The following is a 20,081-nucleotide window of genomic DNA, read 5'->3' as shown; positions in this document are numbered from 1 at the left end:
TAGTGGGGTAACATGGGGCAAAGGGACCAAGCGGGTCATGGGCCGCATAGCGGGTTTCCCGCTAAGTATGGCAGATATTGGGCCGTGCGCTCAGTTTTTTTGCTGCTAAATAAAACTGGTTTTGATTGCTGTATATGAAGTTTTTGAAATTACTGTGAATTATATTTTGAAAGTATTATTTATAGGGATAATTTTGAGTGCAAGTTCAGACTATTAGCTTTTAAAATAAAATGTTGACGCGATATAAATTGAAATGATACCTTGTGGGGCAACGGGGCCACGCGTGTCTCGGGGCAAAGCGCCCATGGTGGGCTCAATACCCCTCAGTGAAGTCTTGTGTTATACATCATTAGATTTGTCTCAATGAGCTTTTCAAAACTATGACAAGCTTTTTGAATTACAAATTACACTTCACATTGTATGATTTTTTATTTGCCGCCCCATGGCAGCAGGTTCTAGTTTCTAGTTATGCGTATTTATGACTCCTTAACTATCGAGTTATTGACTCTTGCCTTGCCAAAAGTTTATTTCAGCCAACACCAATGAGGATGAGTTTTTATGGTGTTGGCTGAAATCACCCTTAAGTACGAACGTTATTGTTGCATTGGAACGAATGAAATGCAAATTAAACGAATTCCATGCACAGATATAATGTGCATGGAATTCGTTTCAGAATTCGTACAGATAATTTCAAGCCCATGGGCCCATTGCCCAAGGGGCGGGGCAATGGGCCCATTCCTGATCTTAAGATGCATAAAAATTTTTAATTTGGGGAGAAAGTTTTTTGAGATTGGCATGTTCTGTTTAAATCACGGGCTCCGATTGATTTTTAAAATCATGACATCAATATTAATCATGAAAAATGATCGTTTCATAAACATCAAGTTAATCGACGTTCATATTCTATGTATCCGAACAGAGCAATTTTTTAAAATTAATAGCTGTTGTATTCTAGTCATGTATAGTGTTGACGAATCGCCGAAATCTTTTCTAACCCATCACGCACGGTAAAGGTTAAGGCTGCTGTAGGTAGCTCAGGTCCGAACGCACTGTCACGAGGCACCGAAGGTTAGCTCGTTATCGAGAAAAAAAAAGTCAATTTTTCTCACTTATAAGTCGTTCGATAACTCGGATAACGATTTCAAAACATGAACGCGCTCAATTTGCTTAGCGAGACAGCCAATACACCGGGCTAAAGAATATTGAATAATGCTACCTAGGAGCCTGTATACCTGATTTTCGTAAAAATTCACTGAATTTGATGAATATTCAATAAGTATATCATTTGAAATTAATTAATCGCAGGATGATCTTTGGTTTACATGAATGAATTGGGATGAATTCACATAACTACATCTATATTTTTTACCAACGTTAACACTATACCAGCAGTCGCGATTGCCTCTGCTTTTAGATTTATTAATAGCCATGTGAACCGGGCAGCACTGGAAAAATTATCTGAAATTACGTAGACTTTCACTATGAGAAAACTTGGGCGCAAATTTGCAGAAAAAGCCTTAAATTGCAGGTTTGCAGGTAATATTCATTAATATATAATGCTGGGTCTGCAAGCATGAGTAATGCGAGTGGACTGACCATATACAAATAAATGTGTACAGTAATAATCGCCGTCTAATAACTGTAATAATATCGTAATGATTGCAATAAATTCTCTTTAGCTTAAAGTCCGGCAAATGTCACCGGCGTTTGCACTGCATTCCTGCCGCCTCGGTGAGTCTAAGACGCGCTCACGTCGCTAAGAAATTGACTCACTTTTTCATCGCTTACCTTGCAGGAAATGCTACAGGTTTGCTGTAAATGTTAGCCGTAATACAAACGGTGCTTTTAGTAGAAGGTTACTACGCAATGTAAGTAAACAAATTTAACTGACAAGGACACACCGGATCTTAGGCAATGACTTTATCTATGTTATTTACTCTCAAAGGGAAAATTGAACGTGCTAACCTGCGGCCGGGTTCCTATCCAAACCCAACAACACTGATTCGATTAAGACAGTTCTTTTGAACTGCTGTGCAACCCGAGCTGTCGTGGCTCCAGAACACGGCAAAACCAAGCTATAGCAGTTACAACACTGCATTACGTATACAGCTTGGCAGTTGTAACACTGCATTACGTATCCAGCATGGCAGTTGTAACACTGCATTACGTATCCAGCATCAGTTGTAACACTATAACGTACCCAGCATGGCAGTTGTAACACTGCATAACGTACCCAGCACGGCATGCCTGCAGAAATCTTGTATAGCTAAAGCGGAACCGAAGTCAACGCGTTCCAGCGCATCGGTGGGGCAGAGGCCGGTGATGTAACGAACGCTCGTAACCTTTGTAGCGCGTCACGCTTCGTCTGTACGCTCTGTCGTTGCCACGAGCGTCAAACTGACGTTACTTCTTGGGGCCATACAAGAGTGTTTGGTACCATTTTAGCCCCGTTAAACATTACGTGCAGAGTGGCCTACTGGTTACAGTTCAGAGTACCAAGGCTGGAGTAGAGAGGTGCGGGTTCGATCCCAGTTCTGTGCGACAGTTTCTGGTCAGAATCGGCGAGGAGGCCGGGCGGTTAATTAAGCAAAGCAGAATTGGAGCAGTGAGTTGCGTGTTCGAGAATGCAACAAGATGTGAATATTCTGCGATGTTAGTAATAGGCGACAGGCCTACGGCCTGATTAGCGCTGAAACAGCTTTTATTACTGCATTATATTATTTATTCATTGCCTGTTCTCAGTACTTGGGACTTTCGTGACATCGTCAAGATGTCTTGCAGACTTCCTTTTAAATATTTCCAACAACTTATATGAGAAGTTCAAGTTCCTGATTTTTCTCATATTACTATGAATTAGGTTTCTAGTTACGCAGATATGAAAAATTAATCTAGTAATCATTGAAGTTTTTTCTATAAACAATGAAAAACCTTGACTATTTACTTCTCGTCAATGTTCTCTTAAAGAATAATTGTTTTTTTTACAGATGCAATCGAAAACTTCTGTCATGCAGATGTTAGCTTGCAATTTAATAAGCATGTCCAAAGGTCGGTAGACTTATGGTCGGTCAGCCTCATGGACGTGTGAGATCAGAATGCATGCATGCGATGCATGTCAACCTCTTCGGCTACTTTCACTTTGCGATACTTTCATGACGGAATGGAACAGGCTTCATGGTGCTCGAGAAAGTACAAAAGAAATTTCTATGCCTCAATAATTTCATTGAAGATTGAAAAATCCCTTGTCACTGCTATGATTTATGCATGTCTATATGAATGCTTGTGAATGTGATCGAAGAAAAAGGCTTTTAAATTTCCATATTCCGAATGGAAAACTTGTTAATGATTTTAGCTTTCATTAGAAATTATGCAGGTTGATTGACTGTTTGTCGAAGGCCATTATTAAACAACGGAAATGATTTAGCCATGCATACAACTTTGTCTTCGGAGATTGACAACTTTTTCAAAGTATATGTTGGATTTTCAATGGAATACACATTTTTTACATACATATTACAGTCGATAAAATGATCATGGCCGAGAAATCGAATAGCGAATATTTGAGGCCCTGAAACTATTTTACTTCCTACTGATAATATTTTAATTATGACTGCAGTTGTAAACAATAATGAATGTCACCAAAGCAGACGTTTATTATAAACACTCCATGTTTACGCTCGTTCTTGCCGTTCAGTTGGTGGCCACCGAGGGAACCGCAACACTGAAGGTGAAAACCGCAGCGCTGGACGAGGGTTGCACGCGACAAGACTGGACGTGGGGCAGCCACTGCAGGACTAGGAGTGGGTTGGAGATTGCAAGATTAGACGTAGGATGACTACGCATGATTGGGCGTGGAGTGTCGACCGCAGCATTGGACGTAGGGTGGACACCGGATGAACCGTATACGTAGGGTGAAAACCGCGGGAATCAACGTAGGGTTGACACCACAGACACTGTAGGACTGGACGTGGATTGGGCATCACAACGCTGGATGGACGGAGGACACCGCTGGAATGGAAGGATGGTGGACACTGCAGGACTGGAAGGATGGGTGAGCCTGCAGGTCTGGAAGGATGACGGACATCGAAGGACCGGAAGGATTGTGGACACTGCAGGACTGGAAAGATGGAGAACACTGCTGGACTGGAAGGATGATGGACGATACATGAGTGGAAGGATGGTGAACACTGCAGGACTGCAAGGATGGATGAGCGTACAAAACTGGAAGGATGATGTTGACATGCCGCACTGTAAGGACGGTGGAGCCAGCAGATACTTAATTAGATCTTTAAAATTAAAAGAAAAACAAATTAAGAAATGTTACTAATGCACATGACCACCATAATCATAAAATTTATAACTTTGTTCTCCCAATTCAGAACTATTGACGGTTCTAAACGTCTATTGATGGTCCTATACTCTAACATTCTGTTTTAGGTCGTCCATTTCTTTACAAGTTTATGTCGTTTTCGCATATAGGAACCACCATATTTTCTCAAAAGAACAGAATAGCTTATCAAGAGCGAGCAGTTAGAACACAATAATTGATCAACATTACGAGAGTCATGGGCTCAAATATTAGAATAAATAGAAGAGAAGATAATATAAAAACGTGCGAAAAACTTCTTTTGACCTTGTCATGACCAGAGAGGTGGAGATCAATGTGTTTGACCTCTGCGCATGGCACGCGACGGGGAGGTTTCAGTGAGATATGCTACAGCAATCCGCTTTGAATCGTTTCAAGTGGGCAGTTTTGAGCTTAAATGCACAAGTCACGAGGTTAAAACATGACCCATGGAGCGAACGGTCATCTGTCGTTTGGCTTTGTTTTGCGTGTAGTCCAGAAAAGTCACATATGCTGCACATATGTGACTTTTCTTTTCTTTTTTGGTAAATACGAAGGCTTTGTTTATGATTATTTTATGCTGACTGTTGTTTGTGTTCGTCTTACTCGAACTAAAAATATACATAAGGATGAACTTGTTAAACGTATATACGTTTATAAATCAATAAGAAAATAAATGTTTTTAGTATTATTTCGCAAACTATTTACATGTGAGATTTAAGTGCACAACCTGTGATGTAAAACGGAAGGTCATTTGCGTCTGAACCTATATTCTGAAAATAGTCAATCAATTTTTGTCAAACTTCAGTTGAATAATAAATAAAATACCCGTTTTTGAAGATGCAAGGAAATGAAATTACATGGTGATCTCTCATACTTCATCACAACTCTTTTTACAAGTTCCCAACTCACATTACATGAATAATTTAACCTGCACAAAATTCGTCCCTGAAATTTATAGCCTGCTGTACCCACCTCTTAAAATTTCGATTTGATTTACGATGCTGCAACGCTCCCCCGCATGCAAATCTTCACTGTAGCGACATAGCGTCTCTCACCATATCTCCGTAGCTCAGAGCAACGCCCTCTTGTAGCGGCCGGATCAGCTAAACGCCATCAGGCAGGTCGGCTGTATGGGTCACTTTCTCGGAACCTCCGTAGAAATAAGATATTGGAAAAGGTGCGAAGTTTTTTACTTTGCTCCGGTTAAAAATTGCTTTCGGAAACTAGACATCATTTGATAAGAAGAAACCCAAAATATGCATGTTTATTTCATTCAACAACAGATTTGTTGCTGTAGAAATTATGGATTTATTCTTGTTTCAGGACGGAAAAACAATTCTAAAATGGAATCCGAATACGAGTTTGGTTATAATATAGCATGACAGATTAGTTTAGCCGATCCATTTATTATTATTTTTATCGCAATGGCTAAAAGTCTGCTTCCATATCAACATGCGATTTATTGAAAGACGAGTTTATGAACAATTTTTTCCTGGAACACTTTTATTCTAGGCAAATTGTTATGGTCTGAAAAATGTTAGCCTGGTTATTTTCTTACTAACTTTATAGGCTTTAATTTTGATATAGTGGAGCCTAGACAATGTGAACGTAAATATGAACAATTTTTCATTCGAATTTCTCATTGAATTTCAATAAGAATTTACCCTAAGATCTAAGAACACATTTTGGGAGCGCGATATCGGCATATAACAATCCATTTTTTTATTCTGTACTTATTCCGTGATCTGTGTATAGTAAAATATATATTAGTTTGCAACGCAACTAGTGTACTTTACATGCGATAAATTCCCCCCCCCCTGAAACTCCCCTTCGAATGTAGTTCACGCGCATTTTCGGAACATTTGGCAATCGGAGTGAACTTAAGGGCATAAGAAATCGTTAGCGAAGTGAGCTGCTAAAGATGCGATGACCTATTGGGTCAAGTGATACGTTTAGAATTTTGACCCAGAATGGTATTTTTGAGAGCACGTACTCTGGATACAAAGGTCGGTACAGTTCCCGGGCTCGCAACTTTTGGAACAGTTGAGCAAGACGTCAACAGTCATTACGCAATATGAGCATGTAAAGCGTTCATAATCAATACGCTGCACGACTAGCAACGCCGCAGCAAACATATTGGACGCGTAGTACCCGCAAAAATCTACTTTTTTCTCAAGAGTAAGGCAAAGAATCGGTCAGCATCGCACGGTTACCTACCTAATCCAGCAATCCGCGTTTTGTTTAACATTTAGCAGATTGTTCACTATACACATCATTAGAAGCCGGGCTATTTAATCAATTTGAATGTTCCTTTCAAACGAATGATAATTTGATTTTTTTGGAAACATTCACTCTTACGACGAGGTTAAAAGTTCACAAGAAAAGCTCTGGTTTGAGCAGCCAGGCATGGAGATCTAAAAAGAATTATTGACTCGGATCAGTAGCGACAGACGCCTGCAGCAGAGCGTGAAAACTGAATCCCTCGTGATGACCTTTTGTGGAAACACTGGCTCAGCCCAAATAATTATATTTAGTTACTTTTTATCGTTTCTGATTAGTTTTGAAATATGGTCTGATATTAGTGAAATATCGTTGACCTTTGTGTGTGACATTTTCGTTTTGACTGGCCATGTACTAGGACTTTTTTGTAACTGCATTTGTCATAAAATTTAGAACATTTGGAGTTTACAGAGAATAAAAATCTTTTACACTTTATTTCAGATTTTAAAAATATAGTCTAATAAAATATCAACTTTCTGATTTAGTTAATTAACCCTCTGTTCCGTAAGTAAGGGTGAAATCTAGGATATTTTTACGTTAAATCAATCGTTGTGCATTCAGAAAATAAAAATTAAAAGAAGAATTGATTCGTGCAATGAATGTTCAATATTATACCAAAGACCGATCATTAAAGTCGAACATTTGCCATTCATTGCAAAAATAACGAAAGGCTGCAATATAGACTAGTTCTCACACGTTGACGGTGTCGATAAAAGTTCTTAACGTTTAGCAACTCGGTTCAAATATTTGGTATCATTGCATGAAGTATTAATTGATATGAAACTCCATTTCTAAAACTGGATGAAGCGCTGTGAAAATCCGAAGCCGTCATTGCAAGTCTTCTGAATTCTGTTCTGATTTGTAAACTAAGGAAAGAGAATTTTTTCCAAATAATTTTTTCCCTGCTTTTGAAAATTGAACCGAGACTTCAAAAGGTCAATGCATTCAGCAGCGTTCACGTAACACCATTCGTAAAACTCCGCTTGTGTTGCATTAACCCATTTGCTTTAAATCGCAAGCCAGTTGAAGAGACCTATTGTGAATGAATTCCTGCAGTAAATACAACATTTAATAAGGACATGGAGTATAAGGGCAAGGAATATAGTGACAATAATTTCTTCAATGCGGAAATATATTTTGACATCAACTGGATCCCTAACAAAGCTGGCATATGTTAGCTCCGTGATTTGATGGAATTCAATTTTTTAACTCACTCGTCTGGTAATTTAATGTCCACCTGACGTGTTTCTTGAACGTACAAAAATTGTGGCGGTATTCCAGCTTCTGCGGAATGCGTCAGAATATTTATTCACAAATGCCTTGACAAATATGCAAGTAATCTAATTATTTTCGCACAGCCTTGCTCCGGCGTTGGCAAAACTCCATATATGCGCGACTACAGAATCACGGGTTGAGCAAGTGGTAATCATGACAAGAGCAAAAATTTTTAAAGCAAAAATGAAAACTGGAGAACATCCATTGAAATTATATCTGCATTCTATCATTTTCGAACTGACGAGGAGCTGGACTGCGAAACGTTTTGTACAGAAATACGGTAAATTTTTGGGAAGTTTCCTACGTTTTTAAATTTCTGGTGAATTTGCGATTTAAGCAATCGAGTGATTGATTACATATTCGACATTTGATTCAATTAAAAGTAACTAGTGATTCTAATTTTTACCGTTGATGAACATTTTTCAGGTTATGATATTGCGCCTGTGTTGGGTTTTTACATGCAAGAATAAATACATCATGTACATGCTTCCCCTACTACGTTAAACCACAATAAATTCTAATTTTGGCATACTCAATGTCATCCCTGACTCTTACCAGTATATTTAAAATAAAACTTTCGCAATAATTATTGGATTTTTCTTGCTGAAATATGTTTATCTGAAATTTTCTCTGTGACATTGAAAAAAAATTATCCGATCGCACTTACGATTCGAGCTGACGATTTTCTTTGAGGTCAATTGCTGCCCTGCGCGTAATCTTTGATTGTGCCAGTGGTTGTACCTATTTTTGGTTGGAAACTTGTAATAGCAGGAAGAAAGCGGCAGCCTGGCAAAAGTGTAGTGTTCACAACGTTTATTATAGCCTCGGCCGCAGATTGTGTACGATTACGAGTTACGGTCGTTTTGCGGGTTGGTGGCTTCGATTGTGCGATTGTTAAGGGCAATTTATCGCTTGAATGTCGAACGTAAAGTCTGTGTTCATTTGTAAAGAAATTGTGTACATATTGCAGACGTTGATTGATGATAAAATTGTTTGAAAAAAGCGGCTATTCGAGAGTAATATGATAGTGCTGATGACTGTCGCCTTGAGATTAATAAGTTCAAACATATGTGAGCTTGTTGTATATTAATTTTATGCTGTTTATTCTCCATTAATTTAAAAAAAAATGGTTCAAATTAGATAAGGCTCATCTGTTGCTATTCACGTTCGATTGAGTCTACAAATAAATGTTTGACAGTTCGGGATAAATGGTGTGACTACGCGGCTTCACACGAATTCTCTGCACTCTGACATGAGTGAGCTTGGCAACAATCGAACAATCGCAAAATAATTTTACTTATAAAACGACGTTATCCTTAATCATAGCGTAACAACGTAAGCACAGACTCTGAAAACCACGACTGATAGGTTATTTAGAAAAATATTTTTATGGAATATTTTAATGACGCTGCAGACATTTTATAGAGACTATGACAAGGCAGATTTTAGCGCGCTAGCGTCACATGCGTACGCCACTCGAGCGCTGACTAGAAGACTTAAATGTTACGCTGGTCAGTCCAGAGAATATGGCGGAGTGAGGGGTAACTCTATCATAAAACCACGCAACAATATAGTCATCTATTACAGTATATACCTAGGTCTTCATTACCTTTTTAACATACGTTTATGGTAGCAAGAAAATAGTATTGAATTTATAAAATTTCTGTACGTTTTCTTTTCAGTACTATTTTTTTTATCACTGCACGAATTAATAATTGGGGTAGATACATCTGATGCATTGGAAATTAATGCTCTTAGGAAATTTTAAATTACTTTTCAGTCTTATATTAGCCTTTGTCATATCTTTAAATCAGTGAATATTGCAAATCAATGACTTAGAAAGTAAAGGCGTTGACAATGATGGAAAAAACAAACGGTTTTGAATTCACAAATTCAAATATGGGCTTACGTAGCAGTGGCGGGCACAGTTGCTTGCTTAGTAGGAGAATCTCTGTAAACCCACTTGCGACATTAGAGCTAATTATGAGACAGATAATTTTAACGATGCTTGTTTTCTATTTATAACGATGACTATTTTTCATTTATATTTTTCGTACTAATCTGAGTACATCAAATATTTTAAATTTTAAGCGAAGCCCCTATTTCAAGCCTTTACACCAGCTTTAGACAGAGCCATCCATTGCAGGGTTTAATTCTATCTTTTTAAATTGAATTAATTAAGGTTGCGTAATGACAGAATATGTCCGACATGTAAACATCTCCGTCTGGCCATGCCAGCTAAGGAAATTCGTAGATAAATTTTCGTAGCTATACTATATATAAAACTAAAAATTGAATTCTCACAACTTCAGACGTACTACACAAACTACTTGCGTTGTATACAGGAGTATATAGTGCAATAATTGTTGGAGAACGCCATGTTTTCAGCAAGATTCTCAATTAAATTGCATTAAATTTTTAATGTTTATATCATGGCGAGGAAGGAGAAACGGCCCTCGATAAGGCGTTTATATTCATGGATAAAAATAAATAACTTATGACAAACTTAGATGGTCCAATGCTGTTTGCATCAACCACATGATGTGGCCAATGTTCTGTTTCGTATTGTTCGAAACAGAATGGTTGTATGGCACCGTTGTATATTGATGGTTGTATGGCACCGTTGAACGTCGAATGAGGTGTTTTCACGGCTATATTACGGGATGCTTTCCAGTATTAAGCATCGAATTTTTAGTTTCAGGCTTCGTTGAAAGTTTACATTACTATGTTCACTACTATGAGTTCCCAGTTATATTCTTCGTTGTAATTTATGGTACAGAACGAAATTTCGTTCGATCAGTATTTAATAACTAACCATGTTCCAGGAAACGTGTTTGTTTCTTTTAAATTTCTACCTGAGGTGCATTTCAATGAAGTTATCCCTGTTGAGGTAGACCGGCCCCCACAGGTTGCACCGACTCCTTGTCTTTGTCTGAGGGAAGTGCGGCCGAGACGCTGCCTCCGCTTCCGCAGATTCGTCCGCAGGAATGTCGCACTCATCGTCGTCATGTCCTGTGCTCAGGCACGTACGGAAGATCTCCATCACCGAAGTTCTGCAACAACATTAAATGTTAGGCGATGTCAACAAATATCCGGCGTTGAGTATGCCAGTAAGTATCCGGCAGATGGTCAATTTTTGAGTTGGGAAAACACGATTGTGGTACTCATTACTCATGCAATGTGGCTGGAAAGCGATTCAATTTTGTTTAAGTAAATTGAACTAAGGAAGATGGAATAATTCATAATTTCAATAATGCAGTTTTAAATTGGGGAAATTTTGAATTCAATACAAAATTAAACGGTTTATGAACATTTCATGCGTCTAGCGAAGTTCTTTTTAAATGTTCTCTGATGTCCAGGAATTTTAGTGTCCTTTTATTTTCCCAAATTGGAAATTTTTTCGATGCTGGGGTAGAGAAAAAAAATGATTAATATTAATGCATATCATTCACTCATGTTATTAAATTAAAAAAATTATCTAATTGTCAGAAAAATTATTGAATGGCTCCCTTATAATTTGCATGAAAATTAATGACCCGTAAGTTTAAATGTTTCTAGTATCATAATTTCAGATTTTGTGTGTTTAAGTTTTATTAGTTATACATTTTTAATTAGGAAACTAATCCATAGTTAAGACGCCACGCTGCCGTGGTTATATATCGGCACCGAATAAGCAGTTTACTTCAATTAATAATTCAAGTAATTTAAGTCACGTCGAGTTCCTAACACTATATAATAAGTAATAATAGTGAGCACTTTCGACAATTGACACGAAATATTATTTCTACACGAATGTCCTTCTTCTCTCCTTGCAATATAAACATGATCGCACGCATTGACATGCTTTTGTTGTCACTCCCCTTAACCTCCGCCATTCAATTATAACGCAACAAGGCAAATACTTTGTTCTTTTTTTCTTACTTCCTGTGCCACGTTTCTTTAGGCTGCTTCTGTTCTGCTGTCTCTAAATCTTCGTGCTGCATGGTTTGCTGCTGTTGCTGCAGGTGCTGCTGCAGTTTTATGTCGTGCTGTTGCACCTGCTGATCGAGTTCTCGTTGCTGCAGCTGCTCCATTCTGCTGGCGGGAGCTCAAGTTCTCGTCCGGAGTTTGGTGAAAAATGAAATACTCTCCGGGCGCAACCTGTAAAATGGGACATTTAAATGGTGGACGCCCACAAGTCAATTAATTTACAAATTTTATGTATATATGACATGTACATTGATACACTGGCACTTTACCTAAATTTAATTTTTTTTGCGGTCAGGGTCTCATAAGATTTTCGGCACAATTAATTGTCTGGTCTCAAACAGCCAAATCATATCGGTCCGTCGTTGTACAGCAAAAAACAGCAAATGAAGAAAACCAAAAAATTTGACAGATTTAATCTTATGCTTAATTTCATTTTAGAAAGCTCGTGTCATTGATGCAAGTTTACTGTAGTTTTGATCGTTGATGTCAATAGTTATATGAGCCTTCAAATACGCTTAAAGGATCTGTTACATATCGTTGTCTCATGGCAGCAACGCCAAAATTCAGATGGGAAGCTAACTTGGCTATTCCATTGAGGGTAAATTTGATTCAAGTTCGTAAATAAGGAACATGCAACGTCATTCAAAGAGCGACCATCACTGGCAGGTAATAATTTATTTTCTCTGCGAATGTTTGGTGATTTGCTATAACTCATCGTATATGGCCGCAATAATTATAATGCCTTTTTATTCATGAGGCAGTTCAGTAGTCTCATTCGTATCCCGTTCATCAAATAACCTCTCCTTAATGTAAAGTATTTAAGTCGAATAGTTAGCGGGAAAATGAAAACGGAAGCAATTTGCGGCAAGGTTGGCATCAAGGCTAACAATTATCGAATTCTTCTCGAGCGCCGCCGAGATAACGACCGCGGAACTCAGACAATATAAACTCCGGCAAAAAAGAAAGCCGCTCAAATATTTCCTTGAATATACTTTTATGGAACAAAACTTACTGAATTCTTATGACTCGTCGAGGTAAAACGCAAACTACGTGAAAGAATTTGTTTGTGTAAGTTCATTGTTGCCAGGACGGTAAATTTCTGAATTAATGCCGACTTGGATTTTTTATTAAGAATATAATACGTTACTGCAGAGATTAAAGTTTCTAATTTTATATCTTCAGAGCGGTTATTTTTCAGCTCGGGACTAGTGAATGTAGTTAAAAGACGCCAATCGGGCATGAAATAAAAAATAAGAGTCAAAATTTTTAAAATTATTATAACATAGTTGCAAATTGCAAGCGATCCATCAAATGCCTTTGTAATAAGAGACTTTTCGAGACATGACTACAAAATAATCCACTTAATGAGCACTACATTTTCAAATACTAACAGAATTACACAGTTCGTACCAGAAATATTTGTTCGTTTTCGTAACCAAGATTCATGCTCAGCCATGCCGGGCGAGAAGATTCCGTTATTTGGCCACCATGATCTGGCCTAATGACCTCAGATGTGACCAAGAACGCTCTCATCCGCAATCCGCGTTTTAGCTAGTCATGCCACGCGACCTTCGCGCAAGTTCATGGCGCTGCGAAACTGCGACGTCCGTTCAACGCATTGAGGCATCTTTGCACGAAGCGATCGCAAGGTGAATGTGTTGAGAAGGAGACAATTCTTCCAGGAAGTGTAACAAATGGACAGACTTTCGATGCATATCAGTAATATTGCTTTAATTCATCCTTTCAACAGTTCGAAAATATTTGCAATCAATATTGACGCACAAAGCAGCTTACAGAGTTGGCTGCTGCAAAGGCTTATGTCAAGAATTTAATATACATGGACTTGCATGGTTAAATGATAAGGTAGTAGTGAGACGATCTGCTGCACATTTGGACTATATACTAACTTGAACTGAGCGCTTAGTTGCGGTCAATTCATTTGCCCGCAGAGCTTTGAGGAAGTGGAGTGTCAGGTTATGTGGATGACTGTCTTGCAGTAAAACGTCAGAGCACCCAGCAAGTCTATTGGCAAGTTCTCTCATTTGAGAAAGTCACCTGGAGTGACAATCAATTCTGCAAATTGTTCCTAATTTGTATATCTGAAATTTTGTCTTGACTTGAATTGTCACGAGTAATCAACGGACAACTAACGCTGGTCTCCGACATCTTCCAAGGTTGTTGCACTGAGATGACAGCCTCAAAATAGTCTGTGTTTAAAATTTGCAGTCATTTCCTGACATCCACGTAACGGAATTAGAAAAATAAGCTCACAGGGCCATGTTATACAGTAATTGCAACTGCCGTAAGAAGATCGCTCTGATTTTAGGTTCTTCTTGATAATGGCGTTTAGTTCGTTTTCTATGTACCTACTTGAAAAGCAGTTAGTTGAATGTGCTGTGACAATAATTTATACAGTAAATAAAGTTAGTAAAGTACTCTATAAAAGTTTTTACATGTAAATTTCGAGCCTTCCAAGTGTGTCTTCAATTACCAACGCTCAGCGTTGTATGTTAATAGATTATATTATTGAAGTTAAATTTTCGGTCAGTGCAAAGTTAAGATTAAACTTATCGCCGTTTCTGAAACCACAAATACGTTTTCGTTCCGAGGACTGAAAGAGAATCTTTCACTCAAATTGCAAATCATATCGAAGCTTGGTCGTTTCTCGATATTATCCTGACTAAATTAAAGTACATGCGATATATAATAATTTAATGCAAAAGCAAATGTCAAGAAAATTCACTATATTTAAATGAAAGCTTTTCGGAGACCTGCTCTATCGCCAGTTAAAAATTTGAAAATACAAGCATCGTCTGGAAAATCTAACGAAGTTTGGAATGGTATTAAAAACGTGATTAAAGAACCTCTCGCAACCACAGAATTAGGAAACACTCAATATAAATTGATTCTCTAGCACAGTATCATGACCTGAATGTTATTTATTAAGCCAATGATAGGCACTAAAATAACTGCTAACTAACTGTTTGGAAATAAAATGATTCGTTAGTTAAGGTAATGTCTTATTTCATCAAAATATCACAATCATGATGATAATTACTATGGAGTCAAGTTGCACCAGAAGAAGTTTCAATTATTTAAACATCAGGGCAGCCCATGCAGGAAGTTGGGCGGCTATGCGCTCTGAATGGTCAAGTCCATATACGAGAATCGTGGACACTGATCTGGCTATTGCTACATAGGAAAGAACCAAGCAAATAATAACTAATACAGGATTTAGTCTTAAACGATCAACTGGATGCCCCTACATACGTAAGAACCAAGTAGATTATAGCTAATGCAGGATCAATTCTCGATCGCTAACCTGGCTGTTGTCACGAAGCTTTGGATTCCTCGCTCGGTCCAGTCGTCTGCTGCTGAGATGAAGATCCACTGCAATCCTTTCTTCCAAAAAATGGATTACCCACAAGTGATTGGACGTTCACTTTAGATCAAATTACAGAAAATACGAGCAATGATAACCCAAAGTTAACTTTCTTGATATCCTTCAGCTTAAATTTGCATTCAATTAGTTTCGACTAATTGGGTATATTTTTAAGCCGAAAAATTTGTGTATAAACAGACTCGATATTCTGATTTAGATTTTTGGCCGTACTTGAGGTTAAAAGCTTGATATTAACTCGATTTCCGATTAAATCCAAACTGTCCAATTCATTTGATGTAATCCAGAATTTGATCTCGGAGAGGAATATTCAGTGGGCCAATTTCTTGCCTCAACAGCTGATCTCGGCGTTTCTTCCCAAGTTTTCTTCTTACGAAGCAACACAGGAAGAAAGCATGCCAAGCAGTGACGAGACAACCTTCTCTATGAAGAGCGAGCAACTGAATGAGCGGAAAGACGCGCTGCGGTCATTATATAGGCGCGTGAATGGCCTTGTATCTTGGCATGTCATGAGCACTTCCTATGTCTTCACCCACCGTAAAGCCCTGCCATGTTCGGTGCTCACTGCTCAGGGTACGGAGATCAAAATCCATTTGAGATTTATTTTCGGTTGATAGGAATCATTTCTGGAGTTCTCTTGTGTTGCAATGGTTATACATCAAAATCACTTGAATTTTAAGCAAGCCCTTTTAACATGAAAGAATATGGCTCTCATGAAGTGTTCTACAGTCACTAACATTAGATAAAATCGTAGGATTTGCGTTATTGTTCTAAAAAGAGTTAATGTTCAAGACACTTTAGTTAGGAGACTAAGATTAAACTACTTAGATTACTAATAATACTAAGAGTAATCAGCCAGTAGGATATGTCGTGATTCCAGGAAGAAAAAGAAATTTGTTACTCGACCCGAAGATTATTCAGAAAAGTACGATGTCGTAAGTCTAATAAAAAACGAAATATTTTACACGACCCTTGCTGCAGCAATTTTATAGAATTGCTTTTAATTTAAGCTGTTCAATAATTGAAGCATTTATTGTCTGGCAATTTTTCTCGGCACCTGAGTACCATTTAATATACAGGTTTATTCTAAAATCTAAATGATGGACCCAATTTAATCAACTCATACATATTCATGTATAAATTAAAAATGAATAATTTATACACCAAAGTGAAGAGAAAGAATAGAAAAATTGTTACATATTTATAAATGATCCATATGTCCCCTTGTGCTGCACGGCAAACATTTAAACGGTAACAAAACACGTCCCACACGAGAAAGCATATCTTCTGTTACTAAGTGCACCGTAGCAGTGATACGGTTCTTCAGATCAACCAGAGTTGCTGGTAGAGGCGGGACGTAAACAGAGTTGCTGGTAGAGGCGGGACGTAAACAGAGTTGCTGGTAGAGGCGGGGCGTAAACAGAGTTGCTGGTAAAGGCGGGACGTAAACAGAGTTGCTGGTAGAGGCGGGGCGTAAACGGAGTTGCTGGTAGAGGCGGGACGTAAACAGAGTTGCTGGGAGAGGCGGGCCATATACTCCTATATTAAACATTTCAACTGAATATCTATTAAAGTTCATAAATGATACCTCAACATTAAGCATGTCAACTGAATGAGTATAATATTAAGAGTTCCTTTATTATTTCTAAAGGTAACACACCAGTTGAGTAAGTGCAAAAATTTTCATGATAGTCCTATAGTAAACTTTTAAACTGAATGAGTATTTATAGTTTATACGATATTTATATAGTAAACATATCACTTGAATGCGTGTAAGAGTTCTTAAGATATCTCTAATCGTAAATACAGTATGAACGGAATAAGAGTAAGGGTTCTCTCATCGTAAAGAAATCAACTTATGCGTGAAGAACTCAACGATACGTGCAATATAATATGTAAGCCACTTTAATCTCAAACTATGGGTGGTTGAGGAAAAAAAATCCGCTCAAAAAATCCTGTTGTGAATCGAATATAGTGGTTTATTTTTCTTTAATCCGTGTTGATAGGCTTGTATTTTCTTGTACTGCATAGTAAAGGTTGACGCACCTGATATCTGACAACAAAGATAGTGTTTAACTTCAAGAGATAGTTGAAACTTTAGTGTTTTCTTTTGAAAACTAGCTACGTTTTTAGTACCAAAGCAGATCATGCTACTGAGAGTTTTATATGTGTTGAAGAACAATAAAATTACATCAAATGACTTTTTATCCCGTTAAGCACTTCGTCGCTCTTCACACGACTTCTCACTGCAACAAGTTTACTACCTAACAATATTGTTCGTTCACTAAGTTTCTGCGTCAGATTACGAGCTTTCGCTCCGGGCCAATATAATTTTTTAACACACGAAACAGCGTCTCCGATAAATAGCGCCGTACTGGGAGCATTTGTGCTCTACGCAATAAATGTATATACTGAAAAAAATGGAACCTAATACTGTGCTTGTCATTACATTGTACACATCGAAGAACTTATATATTTACTATCAATACTTGTATAAGTGCACACATATAACTGAATTATCATACACTAAGCTATAATTCACTGAATTTGCCTGCACTACTCTATAATACACTGAAATATCTTGCCCTACGCTCTAATACACTGAATTATTGTGCACTACGCTATTCTGCACTGAATTAACTTGCGCTACTCTATAATACACTGAATTAGCGAGCACTACACTATTATGCACGCACTAAATTAACTTGCGCTACACAATAATACGCTGAATTAACATGTTTCCAATATAATTGGCAACATTTGGCGAGAATCGGGTACTCTCTAAGCAGTTATTATAGAACTACATATACATTATACACCACCTGCGAATGATATACGAATAATATACATTATACACCACCTCCGAATGATATACGAATAATATACATTATACACCACCTCCGAATGATATACGAATAATATATATTATACACCACCTCCGAATGATATACGAATAATATATATTATACACCACCTCCGAATGATATACGAATAATATATATTATACACCGCCTCCGTCGTCATGATTTTGTTGTGTGAGTCACTCGAGAAGCACTCGAGATCCTCGTCTCAGACACCGTTGAATGGAAGACCAAGGATGCGTGAATGACGTCATTCACCGGACTTTCTGACCGTGAGTACAAATTTATTTATATTCAATGATATCTCTCATAAAGTTTAAAATTACCTAACATTTACTGTAGGTTTGTAGTCAGTACGATAATTGCCAGTCAAAAAAGTTATTATGCAAGTCCGAAAGCGTCTACTGTGCTTGACGACAGCTGGCGCCGAGGTGCCGCTAGCGCCGCGACAAAGTGAAACCATTTGTCTCACAGATTTCGCTTCCTATTCATCTATTCTGAGATTTTGTGTTCTCTCAGCTGATTAATTGTGCACAAGATTGAGATTGAACAAGGAAGTGCTTCTGCAGAAGTCGTGTTTTATTACACTCGCCCCTCATGTGGTGGCTCACGCGAAGTCCAGCTGTGCAGTGACCACCAACAAATTATCAACTTGATTGAGCTCTTAGATTTGAGGCTTGCGTGCCACGCTTGTAACAGTACAGCGCAGGATCGTAGTTTGGTGTCAACCTTGCGCACAGTATATGGAAGCTTTTCTGTTTTTTTTTTTACGTTTTAACGAAGCAGAAAGCATCATGCCGGCACACTAAGTATTTGAAACAATAGAATGGAGCTGTAATCGTTTACAATTTCGTTTAATATACCCTATGTTATATAGGTTAAAATGTATATTCAAGTATTCAGGTGTATAGGTTAAGGACGCAAAGATAATTTCGGGCCAGCCGATGTGTGGTTCTTACATCTCTTTACGTTTCAATTTTCGTTTTACGTTTCAATTTTCGTAAGTTAAAGACGGATAGTTTACTAGTTTCAAAGCCATTTATTATTCATTTTAGGCAAACTTTTTTCCATTTTTCAATTTGAAATTTTAACGACGGTTTGCTTGATAACATCAATGTAAGACTATCGATGTTATCATGTGAAATGTGACACTCGGTTAGTGGCAAAGACTTACATGGAATGGAAGAAGAGTTCATCACTCGTAGTTTATCGTCTTGAGAAAAACTAAATTTTAACATTAGCTGGTCGACTTGTGCAAAATATAAATCTTAACAGTCTGAACAAAAAATAGTATTTATAAGGCAAGCAAGAAACATTTAGGCACTGGCTTGAGTATCGTCCAAAACAAGATGCATGGTCCGAGCAATAGCTCCCTATGTATGGTAGCAGGAACAAATGCTATATCCAATTAAGTCGGAGACTCCACATTACTTGCCGCAGCGCAGTTCTCAAGCTTGGTAAAATGGCGGTGACTGCGCGTAAGGCCAGAAAACAACACTCTATTTCAGCTTTTTTTTCTGAATTCTTTACCGTTACGTTAGGAATTTTTTGGACAGTACTCAAGGCTTCAAATACATCCAGCCGACAAATAAATGGACTAGAGGAATCACTCAACCTTCTTGTCAGGCAAACTCGTTCGTTAAACATAAATAAAGTAAACGCGTGAAATACGAAGTGATCAGCGTTCCAAATTTGTAACGAACGTTGTTTTTCTCGTGGCAACATTTGAGAATCGAAAGAAATAGAAAAAATTTATAGGAGATATTCCACGCTACACGTGTTCATAACTTTTTTCTGTTTGCATTGCTGACCTGCTAGACTCATTTCCTGAGTCAATACACAAAAATTAAATTAAAAAGTTGGTTAATAAGCGTTTGTTATACGATACATGGCATCATATACGACTCTGACGCTCAATTATTTGGCGAAGAAATTAGGAAGCTGTGGCAGT

At 37.8% G+C, this 20,081-nt stretch overlaps 1 protein-coding gene across 1 annotated transcript; it reads right to left on the bottom strand.

Moving 5' to 3' along the window:
• Positions 1-9,289: 9,289 nt before the first annotated feature.
• Positions 9,290-15,700, bottom strand: LOC108669848. The gene is made up of 3 exons (XM_018157276.2): positions 15,192-15,700; positions 11,822-12,040; positions 9,290-10,953 (listed from the first exon to the last, which is right to left on the bottom strand). Exons 2-3 carry the CDS (start codon positions 11,971-11,973, stop codon positions 10,752-10,754), a joined length of 354 nt encoding a protein of 117 aa, XP_018012765.1. The 5' UTR covers positions 11,974-12,040; positions 15,192-15,700; the 3' UTR covers positions 9,290-10,751.
• Between the last annotated feature and the right edge of the window lie 4,381 nt (positions 15,701-20,081).

This window comes from Hyalella azteca, unplaced genomic scaffold, assembly GCF_000764305.2.
Source record: "Hyalella azteca isolate HAZT.00-mixed unplaced genomic scaffold, Hazt_2.0.2 contig1617, whole genome shotgun sequence".
Classification (NCBI taxonomy): Eukaryota; Metazoa; Arthropoda; class Malacostraca; order Amphipoda; family Hyalellidae; genus Hyalella; species Hyalella azteca.
Note: the sequence above shows the minus strand (reverse complement) of the source record. Positions and strands in the feature narration are given on the sequence as shown.

Coding starts and splice junctions, on each gene's coding strand:
- LOC108669848 (XM_018157276.2), bottom strand. CDS start 11,973: ATGGAGCAGCTGCAGCAACGAGAACTCGATCAGCAGGTGCAACAGCAC. Junction 10,954..11,821: donor AAAGAAACGTGGCACAGGAA/GTAAGAAAAAAA, acceptor ATGTTGTTGCAG/AACTTCGGTGATGGAGATCT.